The following is a 26,584-nucleotide window of genomic DNA, read 5'->3' as shown; positions in this document are numbered from 1 at the left end:
GCAATAAAGAATGCGTGGTTTCTCGCAAGAAAAAAATACCTAAAATGGCTTCTATGTTCAGACATTATTTAATTTTTTTTCAAAAGCTTGTTCACAAAAGGAATCCCATTTCCATGTTGTGCCCTTCTTCAACAGCTTTGTAATTGGGAAAACTGTGTCACTGAATTGCGGTATCAACTGGCGGTAAATGTTGGTGGTGCCTAAAAAACGCTGAAGCTTATTCGGGGATTTCGGTCTTGGGAATCGCAATGCAGCTTCTATAATACTTAGTATAGGCGATACTGTACCATGTTACACTACGTGACACATACATTTAATAGAATCTAGGACATAATGGCACTTCTCCAGTTCAAGTCTTATATTCTTCACATTTAGTGCTTGCAATAGAGCTTTGAGGTGCTTTAGGTGGTCAGTAAATGTGTCGGCGAAGACTACAATGCCATCAAAATACTTAACGACATTCTTAAAGTTATGTTTTCTGACAACTAATTTCACAGCTCTTTCGAACATAGCAGGAGCACTTCTCGAACCGAAAGGCACAACTTGCCACTCATAATGGTCATTCGGCGTAATGAAAACTGCTTTTGGGATGTCCTCTGTGTTAATTTTGACATGCCAGTAGCCTGATGTTATGCCCCATTTAGAAAAATGGTTCAATTTTTCCAGGTAGTATAGAACATCGTCTATACGCAGAAAAGGTTGGAAGTCAGGCACAGTGACAGAATTAGGTTCTTGATAATCAATGCATAAATGCGTACGTTCTTCGCGTTTTCCTCTGCGAGAATCACAGGAGCCGCGTATAGTGAAAAGGATGGACCCACTACACATTGCTTGAAAAGTAAGTCCACTCTCCTGAACTTCCTCTTTGTCTGCCGGAGAGCATCAATACGGAGGTCTGTGGATGGGGACGTTGTTACTGAAGGCAATGCAATGTCGTTCATCTGCAGTACAGCCGAAGTCTATCTCTGACTTCAAGAAAATGTCCTCGTAACTGTGAAGCACCTCTCTCAAAGGAGCCTATTGGACGGTGGAAGGTGCTGAACATCAACGGCTTGGAGTGGGGTTGTGCCGGCGCTGAAGACACACTTTTGAGTTTGAAAAGAATTCTGCAGAGTTTTGTTGTCTTGAAGCAAAGTGATCATGTTAAAGTCCAGTGAAAGGTTGAAAAAGGAGGCGCTGTCTAGGCCTAGCAAGAATTCAGTCTTCATACCTGGCAGAGCGTGTGCTTGGACTTCCCACGTTATCTTCCATATTTTCAACTGTAGTGTACGTAGCCCAAAGTTTTTGTGGTTGAGGTGACTTGTTGAACACTAATGCATGGATCCTTGAGCAACTGCAGCTTGAGTTTTTTGAACACAACTTCATTTATACAGGTATTAATCACTCCTACATCCGGAGTTGCGTTCACCATGTGTCCGTTCACAAGTACACCGTAATAATGAAGCCTTGGGCCGCCCTCTTCGTTTCTCTGGTCGTCAGTTTGAGCAGATACGATTTCGCGACTGGGGCACCCATTGTGCCAGTGAGACTAATTCGGCAAACCACACAGATGTACAATGTCGGCCCTAACTCTGAGGGGTGCGCATCGATCCTGCAGAGAGCCATTGTCGAATAGAAGAACGCTCTCGATGCATGAGCTGTTGCTTTAACGAGTGTTGGGAAGCATCTTTGTGAACAGAGTATTCTCTTTGAAGCGCAGAAGCAAGCCACTTGACCTCGCTGGTAAACATCAATCCAGCGAGGTGCCTTGCGATTTCCTCAGGTACACCGTCGGTCAATCCTGATACTATATAAACGTCCTTCAAGTCTGCGAGGCGATCAAGGCGCGTGTTCTCTTTGTAGTAGTGCCTAATGCGCTGTTATTTTTTGAGCCAGCAGTGTATCAATTGGTGGAAAGAGACACTGACAGGAGAAGAAAATTTTGCTGTCATGCTTGTTTTGATGCCTTCCCAAGTATTCTCTGCGTCGAAAAACTCGGTGCGGTACCAGCGGAACGCATCACCTTCCAGGTACTCGCTGATATAGTCAATGCGATCTCGTTCGGACCTGCTAACGTTGCTCGATTTCGTTTCGAAGGGGTGCAACCATGTGCACGGGGACGTCATCTTGAGCTTTGGTGTATTTTGGCAGGCTGATCATCTTTGGTGGGCTCATGATATGGCTTCAGAAGCCCTTGAAGACCTACTGTAACGAATGAGACATGGCGTCAGTCAGAACACCAGTTTATTCTAACTCTTCCTTTTCCTCCTCTTTCTTTTTCCCATCCACCCGTGAACTGTCACACACACAATCACACACACACAGACACACACTTATATATATATATATATCGTGAATCTAGTGTTTTCCAAATAATAAGGTAACGGATGACCACGCGAAACCTTATCTTTCCAACGATTCAGTGAGGGTCCATGCCTTCGTCAGGAAATGCAAAGCATATTAGCATCGCACTCCTTATATACGCGGTACAACATGGAGACGTGATATACACAAGGTTCATAAAGAGATGTGAACATTCGTTCTATGTGATTGTCGCATGACGGTGGGACAAGACTTCTGGAGAACCATAGTATTCAAAAAAGATATCTTTTTGAAGTGTAGGCACGTGTGTATTAAATCATAGGTAATTCAATCAATGCATACGTCGAGGAATATACAAAAATCTACAACTGCATTGCGTCATAAAAACATAAACATAAAAGGTGCAGAGCAACCATAAACCCCGGCGTAAATATGAAATAAATATGTGCAACAATAGGCACAAAAATGGGCTAAAATGAGTATACCAACAATAAACAGACAGTGCAGATGTGAAACAAGATGCATCAAAATGGGCTAACATCAGTATACGGAGGACGAATAAAAAAAGAAAATCTGGAACAAGATGTTGAAAAGCCGTTGCTTGAAGCACTATAAGCAGGATATTTCTATCGCTTTCAACATTGGAACATCAAGCATAAGGGTGTCCAAAGTTTTTTTTTTTTCATTTTGGCTTGCATTTTTCTTCACATTTTAGTGACTGGGAAGATAAAACACGTGTGCACTAATAAATGAATCAGGCTGTGCTATCATGTTCAATTAGGCTATGTTTACGCATTCATGCCTTCTGCAACAGCGGGCTACATTGTGAAGGTTTCCTTATGAGAATCATGATTTATTCGCCTTCACTTTGCCCCACTTAAATGCCGTCATGGCTTACTTCAATCTGCGATTGGAACGACTAACTGCTCTCTCATAGTCGAGTACGAAGTGAGAAAAATTGGCAAACACTTTTTCTCAACATACGAGGGCAATTTGAGTGATCTGTGCTTGCTCTTTCCTCAATATAAGTTCATGTTGTCTTGATGTAGCAGCGTTGACGTACTTGGCTGGCAGTGAATGCGTATAAAGGAAGCGCGACACGATCGAACGATTCATTTGAGCGCGTGTACGCGAATCAGCGTGAGCTGACAGTAAAAAATGCGGCTATGTCTCTTTCATGCACTGTTCACCTTCATCTTCATGCTTGCCTTAAGCGGTAAGTGATCTGTAAGATATGCGTAATGTTAAAAACTACAGTTTTTAAATGCACGTTTTGCAGGAAACTGGAGTAAATTAACGGAACGATGCAGACTAACACGACTCTGGTCTTCGAAAAGTTACAGCACGATTGAGCTTCGCCATCTTAAGCGAAAGTGTATACAAAACGTGGCCGAGTTCAAATCCTTTTATCAGCCGATTACCTGGTGGGGTTTTCCAGTAAAAATCTCTAGTGTCCCACAAGAAAACGTAATGTCTATAAGCCAGAAATCGGGCGTCCAGCACAAGTGCTGTTACGATGTGAGCAGCACGCTATGGTTATTTCTTTTCGAATGAACTTAATGACCACTACGTGTCCATGACGTAACACGCAAGCTTGCAGAGCTGCTGGTTTTTAGGGTGGTTCAGCTGTAAACCATTTCTAAATATTTCTGAGAGTTTTGTAATCAATAAGCCTTCGAAGAACTCACTAGCTGCAAAAAAGTAGGTTTGTTGAATCCTGACGCAATGATGCGCTTTTGTCTCCAAACATGATATACGTTGACAAGACTTACTTGTCTTCGAAATAGCGTTTCAGGATAATGCGCAGCAAGGTGAAAGATGAATGAATTTTTAATGAAAGTGGCACTTAATTTAGTGGGATAGGTGTCCCACATTGAGATGTCAATGTTTCAGCCAAGAGGGAGGTTGTGTCTGGTCAATCTCGAGCTCAACGCTTCCCTGCCCACAGACCGCATGAATTTAACGCGCAAAGCAAAAAGTGTGTGCTGTGAATCACACTAGACCTCACGCTTCTGCGGAGCGTGCATGGCGTGCGTTGTTCCGACACACCTGAGTCCATCTGCAGGGACACCATGTCCGCGCCATTCAAGCCCACATCTTCCTACGCAAGCCTCACGCACACGTGGCCCACCATAACGTGTGAGACATGTTTTGAAAACGAGGGCTGTACACCACCGCCTTCAATATAAATGAACGTTTGTTGTGGAAAAGCCAGTAGCTGGTGGACGCCGATGTGATGAGCCACTTGATTCTTGCCTAGGAGAACCATCGAGCAATTGACTCTTCCATTACCACCTCCGAGCTATTCGCGTTGACCTCACCAAGGGTTGGCATAAGCAATGACGCAATCATAGCCTACACCTTAGCATTGCACATCTCGGCCGTGGGACTGAGGAACAAATCGTGGTGCTCGCTCTCAGTCACAAAAGTACAGGGAGTACGTGAAGAGCAGAGCAACTGTATTGCTCTAACCAAAAGTAATTTACTCTGTGAGAAAGTAGGGCGAAGTTACTCGCTGAACTTACTTTTTCTTTGAAAGGAGAGTAAAAGAAACTGCCAAAGCTCTGCTTTTCAGGTAGAATTTCCATTCTACGCAACTCTCATGCTGACGTGGCATTAAAGGGAGATGCGGGTCAAAAAACAAGAGTTTTTTCTCAAGATTACTGCTTTCTTTATTTTTGCCTGTTGTGATAAGATTAGTACCACCACTGTTATGAATAAAAAATACAGGTGGAGACTTAACTGAAAATGCTTTAAAGTGCACCTAAGGAGGACAAGGTGCCTGTTAAAAGGCCCAAGGTGTGCTACCTTCGAGCACCTTGCCGCCATCAATGTGCCGTCGCTCGCCATTGTTGATCCCATGAGACGAAGAGTCTATTCTCACTTTTCAAATAACAACAGATTCCCTCGCTTATGCCGTGCAAGAAATAATAAAAAGAAGCACGCTTCTGCGCGTTTTTCGAGCGCCTCGACTGAGTAATCACGTGGTACGGATCGGGGGACCGCCATTGGCTGCTTCGCGCCTGTATGTGGTGTGCAGCCTGTTTGCGGGGTCCATGTGTTGCTGAGCAGTGCAGCTAAACAATGCTTTCCTCGTGTAATTATCTCCATTATGAAAGAAAAAGCAAATGCTCGCAAGTGAAAGCCCTTGTGCGGCGGGTTCTGTAGGAATAGCCTACGAGCAGCTGGTTTGATTTGCGGCAGTTGTTGGCTTGGATAAGCCAATGTATCAAAAGTCATTCACACCCATCAGCCAGAAAGTTCGTGATGCGGCAATGAATGACGTCAGCGCCAATCTTGCGAGGTCGAAGGAGCTGGGAGTGAGGGAACTTCGCGGGAACGACATTGATATTATGTACGACGGTATGCGGCACAAACATGGCAGCAAACTGGCATGACACTGGACATGGTTTCAATTTTGCAGTCGAACTTCTTCATGGCTTGCAGTTGGCACATGGCTCCGTCGGATGGAGCGGAAGTTTGACAAGCGTTTTATGGCCCTGTCTGTGAGTGAAATGTCTGTGAGGATTCGGCTCAGAAAAGACGAGAGGGACAAACTTATGGTGCTGGCATATTTTAGTGGCAGTGGCCACTAAAAGAAGAATTGTTCTTTTCAGTTGTCGAATTTCATCAGATTTGATGTTATCTTCTAACAATAAAAACTCAATTTTAACTAGAAAACTCATTTTTTTCTCCCATCATTTTCTCCCACACTGTCCCATCACTTTCTCCCAAACTGTCCCGCACTCTCCCACCATTTTCATACATCAACACCCCGCAATCAGGCAACGTAAGCTCGACGTCGCCACCACGAACGTACGCATTGGTTGCTGAAGCACCTCTCACGAACTTTCCATTACACCGCCTAAGCCATCATCTCTCCCTCTCACAGCTCTTTCACTCTCGGCGCACTAAACGCAAGATACTAACCTCCTTATACATCGACTCACACTGCGTGGTATTATTGCATGTATTGCGGTCACATTTCTCACTTTTGCCGTTAGCGCCAGCAAAACAAGTGTCGAGGGTATGACATACGCGTACAGGACTATACTGGAGGAGCCTTGCACCAGGGCCGCCATTATTTGTCGCCACCACGTCGGTGTCCATCTCCGCCAGCATCGGTAGAACTGCGCAGCAGTCATCGATTGGTTCGACACCGTTAACTGTCACCCCACCGTCGCTCCTCTTCTCGCTTTAGCCTGCCTCCATCGTTCTGAACGTCCGGGGAACTAAGCGATGCAGTTTTCGGAGGACAAACTGCATTTCAACAGAGGACTCAAATTCTTTTAGTGCGCCCTTATAATATGATTTCGGTCGCCCTTGATGAAGTAGACATTGATGCTTTGGTGAACACTGGAGTTACGTTTTTATTATCCATGCTGAATTGTGTGCCCGACTTCAAAACGTGACGACACTTTATGATGGACCAACACTTGTTACAAGCCAAGGAACAACGAGTCACCCTTCCACTCTCTCTACTGCCAGTACGCTAATCAATGGCATTCTTCACCGTATAAAATTTGCTGTGCTATCTCCATGCTCCCACTAACTCACTCTAGGCTGGGACTTTCTTTCTAATGCTTCCGCAGCTATTTGTTGTGCACAACATGTCGACCATCTTACTAACAAAGACCACTTCCTCCGCGATGAAACATAAGGCCACTTCAACTCATCGCTGCTGTGGACATCGAGCTGCCACCAAAAACAGCAATAAGTCTTAGTTTCGTCCATAAACGTTGACTCTCGCGAAATTTTGGTCACACCGTCACCCTGTTGCCTCAATAAAGGCATAGCTCTCGCATCAGGTGTGGCTCGATTCAACAATAAATCAGCTCTCCTCGCTGCTACGAACACCGCACCAGATAAACTTTTACGGCTTCGGAGCACTACTGTCGCCTTCGTTGCCGATCTGGAGCATTTATGTGTCGTGCTTTTTACCCCTCTCTCCTTTAAATGTCAATGTGCTGATCACGCTGCTTTCTCAGTCTTTACAGCAGCCATCAGCGAAGACTTGACAGACTCACAGAAGCAGCAGCTGCTTGACTTGTTGGGAAAAGGTGTAAACTCTTTTGATGTCTATTAATGCACCCTGGGCCAGCCTACCGCTACAGTACATCGTATTCAGACCGACGGGTCATCCATTGTGCACTGCCGTCCGTACCGCGTCTCTCAAGTCGAACGAAAAATCATTGAGGGAAACGTAGACGATATGCTGTAACATGAGATAATCCGACCATCAACCAGTCCTTGGTCGTATCCTATCGTTCTGGTGCGTAAAAAATATGGTTGAGTAAAATTTCTTGTCGATTCGCGGGCACTCAGTACGATCAATAGAAATGACGCATACCCCATTACGCGCAACGATGATGCCCTCGATTTTTACAAGGTGGTGAATTTGTTTCGAGCATCGATTTGCGTTCCTGCTATTGATAATTCCCAATGCATGAACATGACGAAGAAAAACTGTGTTTGCGACCCCGGACGGTCTATACGAATTCAATGTAATGCCGTTCAGTCTATGCAATGCACTCGCGACTATTAACTGCATGATTGACACCATGCTGTGTGGTCTAAAATGGAAGACTTGCCTATGTCACCTCGATGACATTGTTGTCTTTTTTTCGACGTTTCCTCAACATCTGCGACGCTCGGACAAGTTCTGACTTGTCTTGTGGGTGCTGGTCTTCAAATCAACACCAGGAAGTGCCATTTCGCAAGCAGATCTGTCAAGGTCCTCGATCATGTCGTGAGCAAAGACGGAATTTATCCAGATCCAGATAAAACTGCTTTGGTGCTTCCCTTCCCTCGCCCAGACAAAGCGAAAGATTTGCGAAGCTTTCATGGTCTCGCCTCTTACTTTCGGAAATTGATACAAATCTGTGCCTCCATTGCCACAATACTTCATAAGCTACTTGCTTGTGGTACACCCTTTGCGTGGTCTGAGGAATGTGAATCGGCTTTCGACATGTTGAAGAGTGCCCTCACGAACGACACTGTACTTTCCCGTTTTCACAATGACGCACTGATCTTTCTGCACACAGACGCAAGCGGCCACGGTTAAAGAGACATGCTCCTGCAGCGCGACAACTTTCCCCTAGAGCGAGTCGTTGCATACACCAGCCGCGCCCTCTCCACAGCCGAGAGGAACTACATGATCACCGAGCAGGTATGCCTCGCTATTGTTTGAACAGTGCAGGAATTTCGTCTCTATCTGCGCGGCTGTCATTTTACCATTGTGACCGACCACCACGCTTTATGTTGGCTTTCAACAAAAGAACTTGTCGGGACGCTTTGGCCACTGGTTTCTAAGCCTCAAAGAGTATGATTTGGACATCGTATAAAAGTGTGGCAGAAGGCATAGTGACGCCGACGCTGTTTCTCGCTGCCCACAACCAGTGTCTCCACTCGGCGTTTCCGCAATCACTTTGCACAGCACACCCTCGGAGTCTACGTCTACGCAGTTGCCCCTCTCGCCTCTGTAGACCAGCTTCCTTAGGACGACCAACCGGTTTTTCTTCTCGACAGCTGGCTGACCCTTCATGTCGACGTAATATAGCATACCTTCCTGGTAGTTCCCGTTCACCTAATACAAGGCTCCATCGCCAACTCTCGCAATTTAAGCTGGACAGTTCGGTGCAGTGCCGCAAAATTTACTATCTTGATGGTCAGCGCTGGGTTTTCATTCTACCCCAATCGCTTCAGTCCGAAATACCCGGAGCGCTTCATGACGATCCGACTGCTGGCCACCTTGGTTACCATAAAACCTATGATTACTTCGAAGTCGGTATTATTAGACAAGCATTACCACTAGCGTAGCTCGGTACGTTACGTCCTGTACTACCTACCAATGTAGAAAACTATCAATATCTGCTCTGGCCGGTACAGTACAGCCTCTTCCGTGCCCAGCCACATCATTCAAAGTTGTAGGCGTTGATCTTTATGGCCCCTTCTAGTCAGTGCTGCTCGAAAGCGCTGGATAGTAACAGCCATTGACCATTTGACGCGCTACGCCGAGACGGCACCTGTCGCTACTGATGCAGCTTCTGAAATGGACATCCTTCGAGCTATTATACTGTGCCATGATGCTCCACGTGTATCGCTCCAAGGTATCGCTCCCAGACAAATGGCCTCACTGAGCGATTTCACCGCACTTCTGCTGATATGATCACTATCTAGAGTAAATCAGACCACAAGAACTGGGCCGAAGTTCTACCCTTAGTCACTTTCGTATACATTACGATCATTCAGCAGAGAACCGGCTCCTCACCATTTTACCTAGTTTACGGACGCTTCCTACTACCTTCCTGGACGTCTCTTTCTTAAGCTGCCACGTGAATTCATCTCCATCCGCTTCAGAGGAATACGTTTTCTGACTCGCGCAGTATCGCCAACGCGCTCGTATAAATACTGAATCCGGCAGGAAAAGATAAAGCTAGTTTACGATGAATACGATTGTGCAGTATTATTTCAACTTGAAGATGAAGGGCCCCTCTTGACGCCTATTTGCACACCTGGTTTGTACGACAAATTTCAGTCATGGTTTATCGGGTCATACACAGTTCTCGAAGAGACTTTATCAGTAAATTATCGCGTGACGCCACTTGTATCCCCAGTAGATTGCCACTATCGAGCTGCTGAGGTCGTCCATGCCTTCTGTATGAAGCTCTTGTTGCGACATTCTTTGTCCCCTTGACTTGCTGCGTCCAGCCTGGCCCCGTTCACGGGAGGGGTGGGTGGGGAGATTAGAGTGAGAATATAGCATACCGGTCCTCTTCATCTGTATATTATCACCGTTATTATGGCTACTCCATGCATCCTCATTGTTGTCGCGTAGAATCATCATTTTTATTCGTTCATCGTAGCTGTTGGCTGTCGGTTCCTCGGGCCTAATGAAGGTGTTCTAAATCAAGACATCGATGGATGGATGGATGGATGGATGGATGGATGGATGGTTGGATGGATAGATATGGCTGTACCCTTTAGATGGGGCGGTGGCTAGCGCCACAAAGCCGTAATACTTAATGAACAAAAAACTAGATTTATTTTTTTCTTTAAAAAGTGAGTGTGAGGATTCATACTTTGCAGTGAGGAGTTTAATTTTCACTCGTGCCTTGACTTTAGCCACCAATCAGATAACCTCCTTCTAGTTAAGTTTACCCGCTTAAAGTCTATTTTGCCCTCCCGGTCTCTAAACCGCAGTGCTTTGAAAAACTCTGCGCCATCATCCTGAAATATAGGGTGAAGCCCTTTACAGAACACTATCAAGTGTTCGGCAGTTTCTTCATTCGCTCCACACGCACTGCATACCGTGTCTAACCCTTCGTATTTAACCCGATATGTCTTGGTTCGCAGTACTCCCATCCTGGCCTCAAACAGTAGAGAAGTACCCCGAGTATTATCATAGATCCTTTGCTTGGCAATTTCCTGCTTAAACGTTCGATAGATCTCTAGTGCGGACTTCTTAATCATGCCCATTCTCCACATGTCAGTCTCCATTTCCTTCACTTTTTTCCTAACCGATAGTTCTTTTTGGTTTGGCCAGTTCCTGTTTTCTAAATATTTACCAGTCAATTTCCTGGTTTGCTTTCTCCATTTTGTATCGACATTCTTCATGTACAAGTAGCTGAACACCTTCCTAGCCCAACGCTTCTCCCTCATTTCTCTCAATCGCTTCTCAAATTTTATCTTACTGCTAGCTTCCCTGCGCTCAAATGATGTCCATCCCGTACCACCTTGTACTCCCTTTTTTGGTGTATTCCCGTGAGCTCCCAAAGCAAGCCTACCTATTCCACGTTGCTTAATTTCTAATCTTGCTTGAACTTGTGATCTCATGCACAAGACCGCATTGCCGAACGTCAGCCCAGGAACCATGACCCCTTTCCATATTCCTCTCACAACATTATACCTATTGTAATTCCACAGTGCCCTATTTTTCATCAATGCTGCATTTCTGTTACATTTAGTCGTCACGTATATTTCGTGGTCCCCAGGCACTTGGTCCCATTGCTTATCCATACGCCCAGACATTTGTATTTATCTGTTATCTCTAGCGTGACCTCCTGTATTCTAAGCTCACTACCTTCGTTGTCATTGAAAATCGTGACTGCTGATTTTTTCTTACTGAATCTAAAATCTAACCTATCCCCCTCATTACCGCAGATGTCCATCAATCTCTGCAAATCTTGCTTGTTGTTGGCCATTAGCACTATATCAACTGCGTACATTAATGCTGGTGGTGCCTGATCAATAAGTTTTCCTTGTTTGACTAAAGAGAGGTTGAAGCCAAGTTTAATTCCTTCTGATTTCGCCTCTAATACTTGTAGGTACATCACGAATAATAAGAGTGACAGGGGACACCCCTGCCTAAGCCCCCGTTTTACCTCTGCAGGCTTGGATACCTGTTTTTCCCCCTTTATAACTACCTTGTTACCTTTATAGATACCCTTCAAAACATTAGTGACTAAAGTTCCACGCATAGTGCGTCCAGTATTCCCTACAATTCCTCTTGAACCACGCCATCGTACGCTCCCTTGCTATCCAAAAATGCTAGCCACAGGGGCCTGGGTTCCTTTTCTGCTATTTCGATGCACCGCGTCAGTGAGAACAGATTGTCTTCCAACCTCCTGTGTTTCCGAAACCCATTCTGCAGTTCCCCCAGCCCCCCTCATCCTCTATACATGCATGCACTCTTTCCTTTATAATCTGCATCGCCAGCCTGTCGACCACCGATGGCACTGTTATAGGACGGTAGTTGTTTATCTCAGCTTTGTCCCCCTCTCCTTTATAGATTATGCTCATCCTGATAAGTTTTCATTCATCGGGAACTTCAACATCGATTATTATTTTGCTCACTGCCTCTCTCAAAGCCTGCTTAAACTTCGGACCTAATATCTTTATCAGCATAATTGGAATGCCATCTGGGCCTGTTGATATGCTACAGAAACCCTTTTCTCAGCTCTTTCCCACTCTCGTTATGAAAATAGAGCCATTGCACCACTTTACTCGTCTTTGTCTATTGTGGTGCATAAAGTACTCCTTTGTTGAAATTTTTCTGTCACCCTTGTTCTTAAATATTCAATAGTTTCGTCCCCTTTTAGTCTATCACCTTGGGCTTTAGTTATAAAACTCTGCTCTAGGCTCGTCTCATTCGATAAGGAGTTTAGATGGTTCCGAAATTTCGCAGCTGCCTTTCTATCTTTTTTACATACTTCTGCCAGCCACTGAGCTCCCTTTCTTCTAATCTTTTCATTTATCAGAACTGAGGCATCCTTTGTACAGCTTAGAAAGGTTTCTCATTTTCTTTCAACAGCATCTGTCGGTTTACCGCGATGCTTAGCATGTCTGTGTTACCTAGAGGCTTCCGGACGTTTTGCTATGGCTCTCTTAACCTCCTCATCCCACCAACTTTTGGGTTTGTGTCTTCTTTTTCAGGGTGACTTGTCACGCGTCTTAGAAAGCTCTGGCTCAAAGAGTCTAATTATATTCGTGTATGTCCCCAATGTCTTATTATCCTCCATGATTACTTTCTCAATTTGTTTAGTTTCTATTTCAATTTGCCTTTCTGGATAAAAATTTGCCTGTAGTTGCTCATCTTGTCTCCTTCCCACTTTCACTGCTCTTCCAAAACTTAGCTTGATACGTTTGTGATCACCACCCCGACTTCTGGAGCCACCTTCATCTATGTGCATTCCCATGAGCTTATCATACATCCCATGTGACATCAGTGCATAATCTATTGTCGACTGCAGCCTTCCTACCTCCCTTGTTATTTGCCCTTCACACTTCTCGGTACTGCTGCTAATGATCAAATCAAGCATTTCACACATATCCATGATCATTTTGCCTGTCGGGTTGGTATACCCATCTATATCTTCCATGTGCGCATTCATGTCTCCTAGTCTAATTATCTCGCACTCTCTTACTAACTCCTGAATGTCCTTTGATCTACACTCTACCATTGCCTGGTTTCCTGTCTGGCCTTTGCTCCCGTCCACAAGTACACGAAATCGAAGAGTGTCGTTTGACCCGCCACTTTCCCTTTTAACCATAAATGTTCCTTGTACTCCTTCTTGACCCTTTTCCAGTCTGTACTTTTATGAATGAATGCCCCAATACCACCCCCCTTTCTGCTGCCTTCTGTTGTATTACAATATTCCCACGCGTAGTCCGGATTGTTCGGAGATTGTTCCATGTCCCTGAGATGTGTTTCTACAAAACTGTATACCATCGGCCCATCTTCCCTTAGCTGTTTTTCTATCTCTTTTCACTTCAGCCTGTTCTTACCACCCTGCATGTTAGTATACCCTATGTCTGATTTGGCTCGGTACTCGTGGCTACGTCTATTTATAGCCCGGACTCCTCTATCTTAGATATTGGTGCCACTTTGGAATCGTATCTCTCCATACATCCCGTCGAAGAGTCTCCTTGGTTGTTTTCATCGTTACTAGCTATCCTGCACCCCGAAGGGCTCGCTTACCCCCCGAAAAAGCTACGGCGCGTCGTGCAAGTCGCCAACCCACCTCATAAACTAGCCGCCCATTGAAGTGAATCCTGTCTCGTTGAAAAGCACCCCACCTATGCACCTCTCTGTTTATTTCCACCAACTCAAAGCCTTTCTCTCGGCTCATCCGCCATATCTCCTTGTTTGCGTTGACAACCACTCTTTGCAGGTTGCTATCACGCAGCGGTACCTCCGGTATCGAGCATATCACTACCTGTACCTTAGGAGAAGGGGCGCGCATGTCATCGACGCCTTTCGCCAGTGTGGTTGCTAGTCCTGCTGTATCTTCATTTAAGACATCGCGAAACCGCCTGAAATTATCACAAAGTTTCGTCTATCAGCTGTAGTTTACAGTTTTGCGCTCACTTTCCTCATGACTGCTTCAATCTTGCGTCCTGAGGACGCCCCTACTGCAACCCTCTTGTCACCTCTTACCCTCTCTTTGATGGCATCTGTGCATAGATTTAAATATGAGTCCCCGGCGATTATCAGATGCTGTGACGTTTCAGCTGGAGCGTCCTGCACCTGGGGCTACTTGCACCCGTGGCGCCGGCTGCTTTGTTCCCTCTTAGCCCAACCACTACCTCGCTGAAGCTGGGTCTTGCTACAATTGAACTAGCTAAACCTGTTTTTTTTTCAAACTCGCTTGCTCTTCCTTCTCCATCGTTCTGGTTGCCAGTTCCCTACTGTTCTCTCCGTAGGCCGCTTCTTTGTTCAGCTTCGCTAGTGCTTCCTCGGCGGACTTCAGTCTTTCTTTCATTGCCCTCGTTTTCTCTTGCTCTGTCGCCAAATCAGCGATTCTCCATAGCAGTTCAGTCTGGGCAAACATCAATTTCTCCAATTTTTCCTCCACCTCACATTACCTAAGCTTCGCGTCAGCCTCTTCTACATCGGCTTCTATGCTTCGGTCTACTTTCAAACACACTCCACATCCTGAACACTTTACAGTTTTTTTACCCTTGTCTTTCTGACACCAATTGTCTCTATACTCGATAATTACTAAACTCGAGCCCTGCACTACAAAAAAAAGAAAGTTTAAGCTCTACTACGAAAGTTGGCATGTTTAATGTACGCGCACCTCCCCCACGGGGTGGCAGAAAAAACAAACTACGAAAAATTCAAACATACACACCCGCACTAACTGATAAATACCTGGTGACTTGCCCCCGAAAAAGCCGTAATGTAAAATAAGCGCAACGAAGATTTCAACCGCTGCCTTATATTTATAAAGAAGGGCTCAAAACATGCAAAAACACTTATCTGCGCAGTTGATCCGGAGCGCTCAAAAAACACCTCCATCCACCGTGACAGCCCGAACTGAACTTCATATTGTACACACAATAACCATATTGTACACACAACGCCATCTAGTTAGCAATTCATAAAGCTAAGTATAAGTCTTTATTACTACTACTAGAACAAACTACTACGAAGGACACGACCCCAACCCTGAGGAGCTTCGCCCCTAAAACACGCCGTTTCGCTTCACGTGTCACTGTTTGAAGGCACACGCGATGCGTCCTCATAACAAATAATCTGCTGCCGGCTACGTATGACATTCTGCCAGCCAAATTATCAGTTTTCTTTTATTATGACTTCATACACAACATATACGAAAATCACCCAGGGGCTGAGGTGGATAATCAGCTGTTACTTGAGAGTCAAAGGGGCGTTTCTGACTGTTTCTGCAAGTTTACGTGCACACAATCTTTATGTCGTCTTTATTGTTTGATAACTACGCGCGTACTTTATTGGTACACGTGGATTTTTTTGTCCAAGCAATGATATGCTAGCGCGGCGGCCGTGTCAGTGTGTACTGATGTGCCCCTGTAAACCGACAGCTGACACTCTATCGGTGACGGCCAGTGTGCGTTCGATGATTGGACTCGCATCAATGCTCATCGGGCCTCATGCGGACACCGTGAGCAAAAAACAATCGTTAATTCAAATAAACCGATGGCCAGGCTCTACTCTAAAGCCATTTTTCTCTATAGAATCAACCCTAGAAGCTCCGATCACATGTTTGATGGACTCGACCGGTAAGCCAAGCCTACATTTGCTGGTAGTTGTAACCATACAGGTCATGGCCCTCTTAGAAGTCATCCATTGACGCGTGTGCTCACCCGCCAACGTCTTTGTTTTTCTTGCCCCACTCCCGTCCGTTGCACGGTGCCACTTTCGTGTCCATGCCGTACTGACGACACCGGAACAGTATACCGAGAACACATCACTGCCACTATACCGACACACTGAGGCCACAATCACTGATCACCGCAGTGAAGGAAGGTTCGCGAGACGGTACATTATTTAGTATGTTAAAGACGATAGCCTTTCTTGGGATACTTCAACGCAAGAATTTTCGCATGTCCGTCTTTCTGTCTGTCTGTCTATCTGCCTGTAGATTTGTCTGTTCATCCGCCGTAACAATACCCCAAACGGCCAACCCCATCCACAGCGCCCACTAATATTTCTTAATTATCAAGGTACATACTTGTGCGATTGCCAAGTAAAAAGCTACTATCGCGCATATTACAGGCAGCGTAACAACACGTCGATATTTTTCATGTGTTCTTTATACTGGAAAAGGCATAAATAAGGCATTCTAAGAACCGTCGCGTCTCTCACGCTGCGCCGACAATGCAATGTGATGCTCAAAATGGCAAGTGTTTCCAACACTTCGCCAAGACGACGCGATCGTGGCACCTGCCCGTTGGTTTGCATTCTACACCTTATCGTCTTCGAGACAGGTGCCCACGCCTTCCTTCTCTTTCCGAGAAAAATGCCAGATAGCGCTCGTGTCTAACGTGGCTCAATACGCTCATTTGGCTTCACTGCACTGATAGAAACTTTCTAACGCAGCGACTCCAAAGTACAATTCACCAATTTTCTCGCGAATAACATCAAGTAAACATTTTCTTCACTCTATCCAGACGCAAGACCATTGTTTTTCGACGACATTTGCAGTAAACATGCTGATACCACGCAATCTTTTTTATTATGTGCACACTTGTGTCTCGAAAAAAATTTGAAGTATGCAGATACGCTCGTATGTTCATCGCACTTTTATCCTCCTGCGTGCTCCATGGACTCGTCAACACGACCCGTGAGTCGTGCATATCTCCAAAGCGGCCGTTGGTGCACCTTATTTGCGTAATGCAGAGAGACTTTATTCACAGGCCCGCCAATCATTGCAAATAGTGCCATCGTTTGTGCAATCAAGTCCGTAGAAAACACTTAGCACTTGGCAATTACTGAAAATGTTTAGCATTCATTTGGAATCTACATCGTATAGAACAAATTATTTGTTATTGTTGTGACCACCTTTATGTTTTTCATATTTCCACAGTAAATCATAAACGTTCACATTTGTCGAAGCGCAGGTTTTCTCATGGCGTCCCAACACGTGGAAGCAGCCAACGTGTTGCACTTTCCTGACACTACAATAGCATAGGCCACATAGAAGGCAAAACCACATCTCATTTTTTTGGCTGGATAAGCCCTATTCTTTGTTGCAACAATTATTCCTTAATGTGTGTTCGTTGCTAATCGAATATTTGTGTTTATATTGCAACATAAATTCCATTTCCGTTGACACTACGGGACCTTCTTCTGTATATTATTAGCATGCACACTGTGCTATGAATGAATACATTTTATTTGATTGGTTTATTGAATATAGTGTGTTTTTGAACTTGATTCATTATAAAAAAGCTTTTCTGGAGAACGAAGGTGCCCATAAGAACAAGACGTGTCTGTAAAGCTAATTGCTACACATAAATAAGGTCTTCCACAGTGGCACAGGCAAATTATGCACAAGTAGCAAAAACAAAAGTGACACATATCTCAAATTATTAAACAATCTGCCTGTTCATTCAATGCCTTTTGACACTGACACACCATGGATGGGAAAAGTGTGTGAGATTTACTAGTTGACTGACTAGTTTTACTAGTTGACTCAAGATGAAGAAGGACTTTACATGAATGAGGAGCAAAGACTGCACATGTACTGCATGCTTTAATGACAATAATTTTTAACAGTATGTTTGGTTTTACACCCCAAACCACGATAGGATTTTGAGGGATGCCGTAGTCGAGGGCTCCAGAAAGTTGATCATCCGAAGTTCTTTAATAAGCATTGACATTGCACAGCACACGTTTTAATGACAAGCAAGCATATTGCTACATGTAGGTTGACATTTTGTGGAACCGTGTGTGTGTGTGCCTGACAAAGAGGATGAAGAGTGGTCTCCGCTCAGTGTCTGGTCAAACGGTCACGCCGCTCCTGCTGGTTTGAAATATAATTCATCCACAGCCTTATCGGTACCGTAACATATTTCTCTTCCGTAACATATTTGGTGGAGGTGGAACGTTCCCCGTCCTCACCACGCAGCTTCACAGTGGCCGCACCGTCCAGCCTCCGGCTACGAATTCCAATGATAACAACCAGTCACCGCCTACAGCTGGAGCGTCAGCTATTACATACCTTGCGATGTCCCACCCCCTTGATCCTGGTACGTTCACTGCCCAGCCTGGCCTTGACCCCGGCTACTGGCTCCGCATGCACAAGCGCGTTAGCCTGTCTCACCGATGGGACTCTTCTATGATGCTCGCCGACGTAATCTTTTACTTGGATAGCACCCCGCGTGTATGGTTCGACGCTCATGAGGCCGAGCTCACGAGCTGGGACATCTTCAAGGAACGATTACGCGACATCTTTGGGGACCCGTCCTGTCGACAAATGGTTGCACGACCAGACCTCGCCACTGGTGTACAGTCATCAACCGAGTCGTATGTCTCTTACATGCAGCACGTGCCCGCGTTGTGCCGCAATGTGGACGAGCATGACTGAGAGCGACAAGGTGGGCCACATATTCAAGGGCATCGCGGACGACGCTTTCAATTTGCTTGCATACAACAACGTCACGACCGTCGATCTCATACTAAAGGAATGCCGCCGCTTCAAAATGGCCAAAACCGCCAAGGTCTGCGTCAATTTTCGCGGCTCCCAAACACGGCTGTCACGTCAACCTGCACAGATCTTGGTGCCACACCACCTTTGCACAAGAATGTTACACGCATTGTTCGTCGCGAGCTTGAGGCGGAACGTCCGGCGCCATTTCATCCACTTCCACTCGACCAGGGCACCGTGCAAACACCCCCCGCGGTGTCAGTTATTCAAGCAGTTGTGCGGAAAGAAATCGCTAACCTTGCTTTCCTGTCGCCTTCTCCGTCTCCCGAACAGACTACAAACTGATGCCAATGAATGCACCGCACCTTAACCCATATTTTCTGTCTAGATCCAGCAATCCGACAGATTGGAGAACAGCAGATGGCAAGCCAATCTGCTTCCTGTGTCACCGAATTGGTCATGTCTCCCGCTACTGCCGCAGCACTTGGATGCCCACCCGTTGGAGCCAAGTTTTTTCTCTTCACCCATACGTGTACCCCCATTGGTATTCACCCAGCCGTGACTATCCTGCTTCCGATGCACCTAACAGCCACTCTACTGCTCGCTCGTCTTGACCGCAACACCGCTGTTATTTATCGCCCCAACCACACCGCTATTCAACGCCGACTAACTACGGATCTTCCCAGACAGAAAACTAGATAATGCAGCTCTTGGCGGTAGTGCTGCATCAAGTGCGACTGACCCAAATCCTCCGTTGACGCTCTCTACTTAAAAGAACTTGCTGAAAGTGCATGTGGACGGTTTTTCTTTGACGGCTTTAGTTGACACTGGAGCACAGGTGTCTCTAATGAGTGTTCATCTCTGTCGCTGCCTCAAAAAAGTACTCATGTCTGCCGCAACACAAGCCGCCCGTGTCGTTGATGGTGGAACTGTGGCCATCATTGAAATGTGTACCGCTCGTATTAGCCTTGCCGGCCACCTTGTTCCTGTTTTATTACCCGTGATCGACAATTGCCCTCATGACTTCATCTTTGGGATAGACTTCTTATCGATGCATTCTGCCCTGATCATCTGTTCCGCCGGCACACTCAAGTAAAAGTTCTATATAACGAAGGACTTGATTATAATGTTGGTTTGCTGCTGTACCCTTTGAAATAGGATGGGGGCGAGATCAAGACAAATTTGCCCAGCTGGTTCGCTCATTCAAACCTAGATGGCACCACAACACCACGGACTTCTGCTTACTATGGCCGTCATTTCTACCGCGGCCTTCTGCAGCACTGCTCAACAAGTGCTTCGCATCTTATGCTTGGCGTCCTCGTAGCATCTGTGCACACGCAAATAAAAGCGCAGCAGACGCTATGGTGACGCTGAGCCTAACCGTGACGTGGTTTTTTAGCAGTGCTGCAGAACGCCACAACAAAAAGGTGGCCACGGTAGGGAGAGTAAACAAGGCAACACTTATGGGTGAAATTTTCATCCGCGTCGATCTTATCATGCTGTCTTTCTGACCTACTTGGCCCGTAATATGGCGTGCTCGACTAAGGCAGTGTGCCGACTCGCACCTCTTACGTTGCTCTTCTAAATATGAATGCATTTCTGAGTCAGGCTATGTCAGTCGTCAGTCGGGATTCGTCCACCGCCCTCTCCCATAAAAAACGCTGCGGGTATGTGCGTCCTTAGCAACTCGAGCCACCCCCCCCCCCCCCCCCGATGTCACGCTTCGGCGTCGGCAGCTGTCAGCAACAGCTGCGTGTGTGCGCCCTCGTCCTCGACCCTAGCAACAAGAGCCACCACCTCGTTAACTTGAACGTGGCTTCCACTGCCTCAGTGCAATGCGTCTGAAACACGTTTGCAGCGTTTATGCTGTGAGCTTTTGTGTAGCAATTGTGTTGATAATACGCTGAGATAATGGCCGTCAGGTACAATGACAACACAAACAGGTGCTCATGAATGTTTAAATAAATGTTTACGGTACGAATCCTCGTCTCGTCATTATTTACGCCATTACATTTCCTACGTTTACTCTCGGTGCAAAAAGTTTATTTGAACTTCCTCACAATTCCCTTTTGGGAAGTGGGGGCTTATATTTTTGCGATGACAGCCAGCGCTGCTGGAGCTCACCGCACTGCCGTTTCGCCACCAGTCGGCATCCTCTGAAGAAATCTAAAAGAACCTGAGATACACAGCCTCCAAGGTTGGTTTTTCGAGCTGCCTCGCTGGTGATAAAATATAGAAAAAGGATTAGAAAACTATATTAAGAAACAGATCAGTACTTCTTTTAGCGTTATTTTTTTACAGTGCGAGGGCTTATTCTCCTGGCTCAAGCCAGGAAGAGGTGGTAATGGAAGTCACCCGTTCATAAAGTTATCCTTCAGGACCTTCTTGTTTCTTTCGTCGCATGACTTCAACTTAGTGTTATAGCTAAAGCCGCAGTACATAAGGATCAAATGAATAGCGATGTACTTTCTTATTCCTTCTGATGTTAAAACAGTAAGCTAGCAGACGATCTGGGTCGTTTTTCTGTGACACAGAATCAGCTTTTTTTTATCTAAATAGTGCATTATTATGTCCTAGATGTCTCTCGCTCTTACAGATAGTCTTGTTTGAATTGTGCTAAATAACTATTTTACTTAAATTGTGCACAAAAGTCGGTGATGCTAAATTAAATTACGCGTGTTCGGCATACCGTTCGTTGGTGGTGCCCTACTGGTGGCGTCATTGAAAAAGTGACCACCACTGTTACATTTGTTCACTGTGGAAGCGGCACACTGCCCCATTGCAGTACACCGTGCCCGTAGGATCGCAACGCCCGCGCTTATTTGTTTTCGATTTACGTCCTGAAGCTTCGAGAGCAACGCATTCGTCGTTATTTCGCAATGTTTTCAAGACCAATTCTCATTTTCTCGGAGCCAAGGGTTAGTACAAATCACTGAATAATAACAGGTCAACTCCAATTTAAAGACAGTAAATACCTGACGTCTTGTTGCCAGCGTGATATGACGCGAAGCGGTGGCTGATTTCACCGTTCATTTATTTGCTGTGACGACGGGCGAGTAGCAAGCGTGTGTTTGAATCGAAAGGCTTGTCGCGTGCGCGTGGGTGGCGCCTTCTTGGCTTCTAAACCCAGCTATCAGTGCTCACTGCCATGGCCAAAGGAATTCGTGTGGGAAACTGGCTGGAAGGAGGCCACTTTATGGTCGCACGATCAAACATGACAGCGCCTGGGTGCCACTGCAAAAAATCGTCTTTACGAACTAGCGTAAATTGGACCCTTTTACTGTATAAACGTCCGACGGTTTCTTCGGCAAGCCTAGTGCAGGGAATTTTCTTCCTTTCAAATTTCTTGCACTGTTTTTTGTGACTTTTGAATATGAAATGAAAAGTTATTCATCCAATCTGAAGGCATGAGCCCCTATTCTTGTGAAATATTTAGCGAATACAGGTTGCACGCGCTTAGCATATTTTCCTTAGGTTTGTCAGAGGAGCAACCTGCTTGCGTGACAGTTTTGCAAGCTTCAAAATTTCTTAATTAGATACCTGAGGGAGCCCCATGCACTGTGCACCACATGCTTGTTAAAACTACAAGAATGAGTGTCGCTTGGCTCATCGAAGCACCTCTGGCGGACATGCGGCGTCTTGTTCACCCTCCACCTTTTTTTCGCAACCATAGTCGCCGGTTTTTCCTTTCTGCCACACACCACGTTATCCTACATTGTGGCTGTAGCAAGCTGAAGAGCTGAAACCTCATCCACACTTCACTTTTTGTTCACACCGACGCCTTCGGCTATCGGCGACTAAGCAAATCACTATCCCACTTCCGGCCTCGGCGGGGGATAATGCTCCGAGCACCTGATACTATGCGTTTGACGGTAAGCGCTAAAGAAGGTGCCAGCTTTTTTACGCCGGTGTTTTAAGCAACAGTTGTTTCGTAAACCTTGCTTTAAGACATAACACTTTCAAAGATCTAAGGCGGTCACACGAAAACGACGAGATAGGCATCTTTAGAGAACAAGCAGAATAGCAGCTCACTTTACAATGGGTTTCGCTCGCTTTGACATAGGGAACTGTGAGGGTAGTGACTCGGGGCAGAAGGATTGGGAAGATAACTTTCTTGTTTTTAAAACAAAAACGTTGTATACGTTGGAGACACCTGAGAAGTCAACACAACTGCTTTGATTCATTTAACGCTGTCCAGCCTAGTGTATCTTTTTAAGAAGTGCGTAAAGCGTGTTTTTTATAACATGGCATTACCTAATAAAGGACCTTTCAGCCAGCTATGACTGACTTACCATGATTTCGCGCTTACCCGAGGCCCGCAGCATCTTAGTAGCTTTCCCGTGCCGAGAAGAACGAGGCACACGTGACGCAGCGCCAACCCGGCAGCAGACCAACTTGCAGGTATGACTGCAGTTGAAATTCATATTACCCCGAAAATATTTGGCTAAAGTGTTACGGGCCTAATAACCCGAAAGTAAACAGGGTATACCATTGAAAGTTTTCATACTCAAGGAAGCTCTCAACCTCTGACTAGGACACATTTTTTGTTTGAGACAGGAATCTTAGCCATAAACAGAGTAGACAGTGCCTCATTTTGGTTCAAGAGATAACTGGCTGAAAGAGGCCGCACCCAAACCTTTCGGGCTCAGGTCGTATACGGATACGGATATAGGCAGGATATTAAAAACACTGGGAAGGGCTCCCTCAGGCAGGAGCATGAAGTTTTCGGGCCGGGCTGGACTCGGACCAGCGAGATTGGCCCGTGCAGTGCCCCACTTTTCACCCAAGGCTTGCGTCGCTGTTTGTTGCCATAGGTGGCTGTTGTTACTTGCGATGCCAGAAGAAGTCTAGTGACGGCCGAAAGCTCTTCATAATCATGCCCGTTAAGTGCAACACGTGTCAACGAAAGACACGGTTGCATAGAATCAGAAGTGAAAATTTCCGGTCGACATTTTCGACTAGAGTTTTAGGAGTAGTTCCTGAGTCTCTCACTTTATGTACGTTTTATTGTGTGCTTCAGTTAATGCCCGGTCTAATTCTGTAGACGTGTCACTGTTGATTGTGCATACGTCCCCATCTCTCACTCAGGCCTCATTATTGCTTCTTTGGGGCTGTTGTTTCTTTAAAACTTATTGTCACAAACGTCAATAACACTAAACAGAACATTTCTTTCTTACACATACTTTAACGATGAAGACAAAACAGACGTCATTTACATGAACAAGGTGCAGGTTGCTAGCCCATAAGCAGAATTTAACAATTTGTGGTCTTTATCGCCCTTCTGATAGCTCCAGTGACTTCTTCAATACATTTCTCAGTTCATTCATGACCAGATCTTCGACCGCACAAACTTAATCATTCCTGGCGACTTCAATGTTCTGGCCACTCATTGGCCTTCCCTCACATATTCCACCACTAATTCATCTATCTGTAGGGCATTAATTTCATTTTCTTCGTCCCATAACCTGATAAAATCAGATGAAAAGAACACGCGACAGAACTCTATACTTGACCTAGTCTTTATCAGTGACAGTCTTGCTAACTGAGGCTTTAAATAGGATATATTAGAAGGACTTTTGGACCATGACTCCGTCCTTGTACACATTAATTGTCCTATCAAAAATGAACGTTACAGCTACTGTACATTTTGGGATTTCAACAAAGCTCACGATACGTCTATCTCTGATACTCTGGCGGATAACTTCGGCCATTACTTGTCACTTAGCACTGCGTGTCCTGGCGACAGTGTTGATGGTTATTTTGAGACATTAGTGAAATTCTGCATCAATAATTACATTTCTATAAAAACTAAAATTTGAATAACAATGTGCCTTGGATTAACATGTATATATTGCATTTATCTCGCCGTGTTGACAGACTGCGTAAAACAGACATGATAGCCCTGAGCTTCAAGCTTCTTTTGAGAAAGCCAAGGCCGAACTTGCGCTCGCACTGAAAACGCTAAAGACTTCTACTTTTTTGTACAACTTTCTTTATTGAATCCAATCCTCGCAGGTTCTGGACTTCAGTCTTGCCTAGTTCAACAACCAGTACCTGTTTCAAGGATAATGATACTATTACAAACGACCCCATCGTAGTTTCTAATGCATTTACCTTTCATTATCAGTCAGTTTTCATCCTCGACAATCACGTTGTTCCAATTTTTAATGATGACGTACAAACCAATATACTAGGTGATATTGTAATAAGCACTCAAGGTGTATTGAACTTATTCTTGAGTCTCGACACCACGAAATGTTCCGGTTCTGACGGCATACCGAGTACCTTTCTTGGGAGGTACTCCGCATGGACAGCCTGTAACGTCACTGTTTTTTCCGAAAATCTCTAGACTGTGGTGAAGCACCCTCTTTATGTAAAACAGCGAAAGTTTTGCCTTTGTAAAAACTTGGTGATAAACAAGGCTTATCTAATTACAGACCAATATATCTTACACCACAGTCATGCAAAATGTAGGAACACTTTATTAACAGGCATATCATGGAATTTCTCACTCCAATTAAATTATAACGTCTGATCAGCACGGTTTGCGTAGTGGCTACAGCACGGTTACACAATTGGTTGATTTCGCTCATGACTTTGCGTTTAAACTAGACATTGGAAATCAAATAGACGCCATTTTCATTGAATACTCGAAAGTTTTTGCCTCGGTTTTTCCTTCTAAGTTGGTAGTGAAATTAAATGCCATACTCAATAATTCCCGTCTTTTTCGCGGATCACCAGTTTCTTTCATTATCGCTTACCATTAATTTCTTTCAACTCAGTGGATTCATCCCTTGTTGACGTTATGTCAGGTGCTCTTCAGGGATTGGTACTAAGCCCATTATTATTCCTTATATATATAAATGATTTACCTCACTGCACGTCAACTAAAAGAAGACTTTATGCTGATGATTGCGAATTATACGAACCCAATAATTCTGCGGAAGGTCATCACCGTTTTTCACAATCGCTCATTTCTTTGAGGACTTCGTGTGAAACATGGTAGATGACCGTCGATTGCATTAAAACAGTCATCTTATCATTTACCAATGCACAGAATCTGTTTTTGTTTAATTATTACTTGAATAGTATCCAACCTAAAAGAGTCTCACAATATAGATATTTGGGTGTGATTCTGAGAAAAAATCTTTCCTGGACCAACCACAACGTATATATCAAGGCAAGAGCTCTAAAAAAATTATGTTATTTGCACCGTACTTTGGCTAAATCCCCGTGATATCAAATTACTTCGGTATCAAATGTTGATTCGCCCCATTCTAGAATACAAATCTGTCGTTTGGTACCCTCACAAACAAGGTGACCTGAAGATCTTCGATGTGTTCAACGTAAGGCCAACCGCTTCATCTGCCTTAACTACAGCCACAATTTCTCACCAACACAGGCTCTGCAATTACTGAACATTGTACCATTACATTCAAGTTATTGCATCGAATCTTCAAAACTATTTATTACAGCTATCCACTCCCCTCCTGGCATCTTTGGTGGTATCTGCATCGCATTTATGGATGAATCTTACACCCGTAGCTCCCACATCTTGAACATAAAGCCTTTAATTGCTTGTACTAACACTTTCAAATTCAGTTTTTTTTTCCACGTAATATAGATCTCTGGAATTGCCTACTGGGCAGTATTCTTTCTCTATCATTACAAAATTTCATTGATGCCGCTATTGCCGATTTTGAAAATATGTAAAATTTGTGTTTGCAATATATTAGTGATGTCATCCAATGTATTGCTGTAGTGTATTTAAGCTTTAGAGATGTTTCACTGTTATTACTCTGTTTGTATTGCTTTTGTATAACTCATCCACTACTGCTATAGTTGTGCATTAGGGCTGCATTATATTCAAA

At 44.9% G+C, this 26,584-nt stretch overlaps 1 protein-coding gene across 7 annotated transcripts in view; it reads left to right on the top strand.

Moving 5' to 3' along the window:
- Positions 1 to 3,422: 3,422 nt before the first annotated feature.
- The window catches only part of LOC119179190 (uncharacterized), a 226,675-nt gene continuing 203,513 nt past the window's right edge, over positions 3,423 to 26,584 (top strand). For 5 of the 7 annotated variants that reach the window (XM_075869263.1, XM_075869266.1, XM_075869261.1 and 2 more), the window contains exon 1: positions 3,423 to 3,517. In XM_075869263.1, coding sequence (XP_075725378.1) covers positions 3,460 to 3,517 — 58 coding nt within the window. In that variant the 5' untranslated portion in view covers positions 3,423 to 3,459. The remainder of the gene's footprint in view (positions 3,518 to 26,584) is intronic. The other 2 variants (XM_075869267.1, XM_075869262.1) reach the window with 1 other exon arrangement.

This window comes from Rhipicephalus microplus, chromosome 7, assembly GCF_043290135.1.
Source record: "Rhipicephalus microplus isolate Deutch F79 chromosome 7, USDA_Rmic, whole genome shotgun sequence".
NCBI lineage: Eukaryota > Metazoa > Arthropoda > Arachnida > Ixodida > Ixodidae > Rhipicephalus > Rhipicephalus microplus.
The sequence above is the reverse complement of the archived record's forward strand: the minus strand, read 5'-3'. Positions and strand labels throughout refer to the sequence as shown.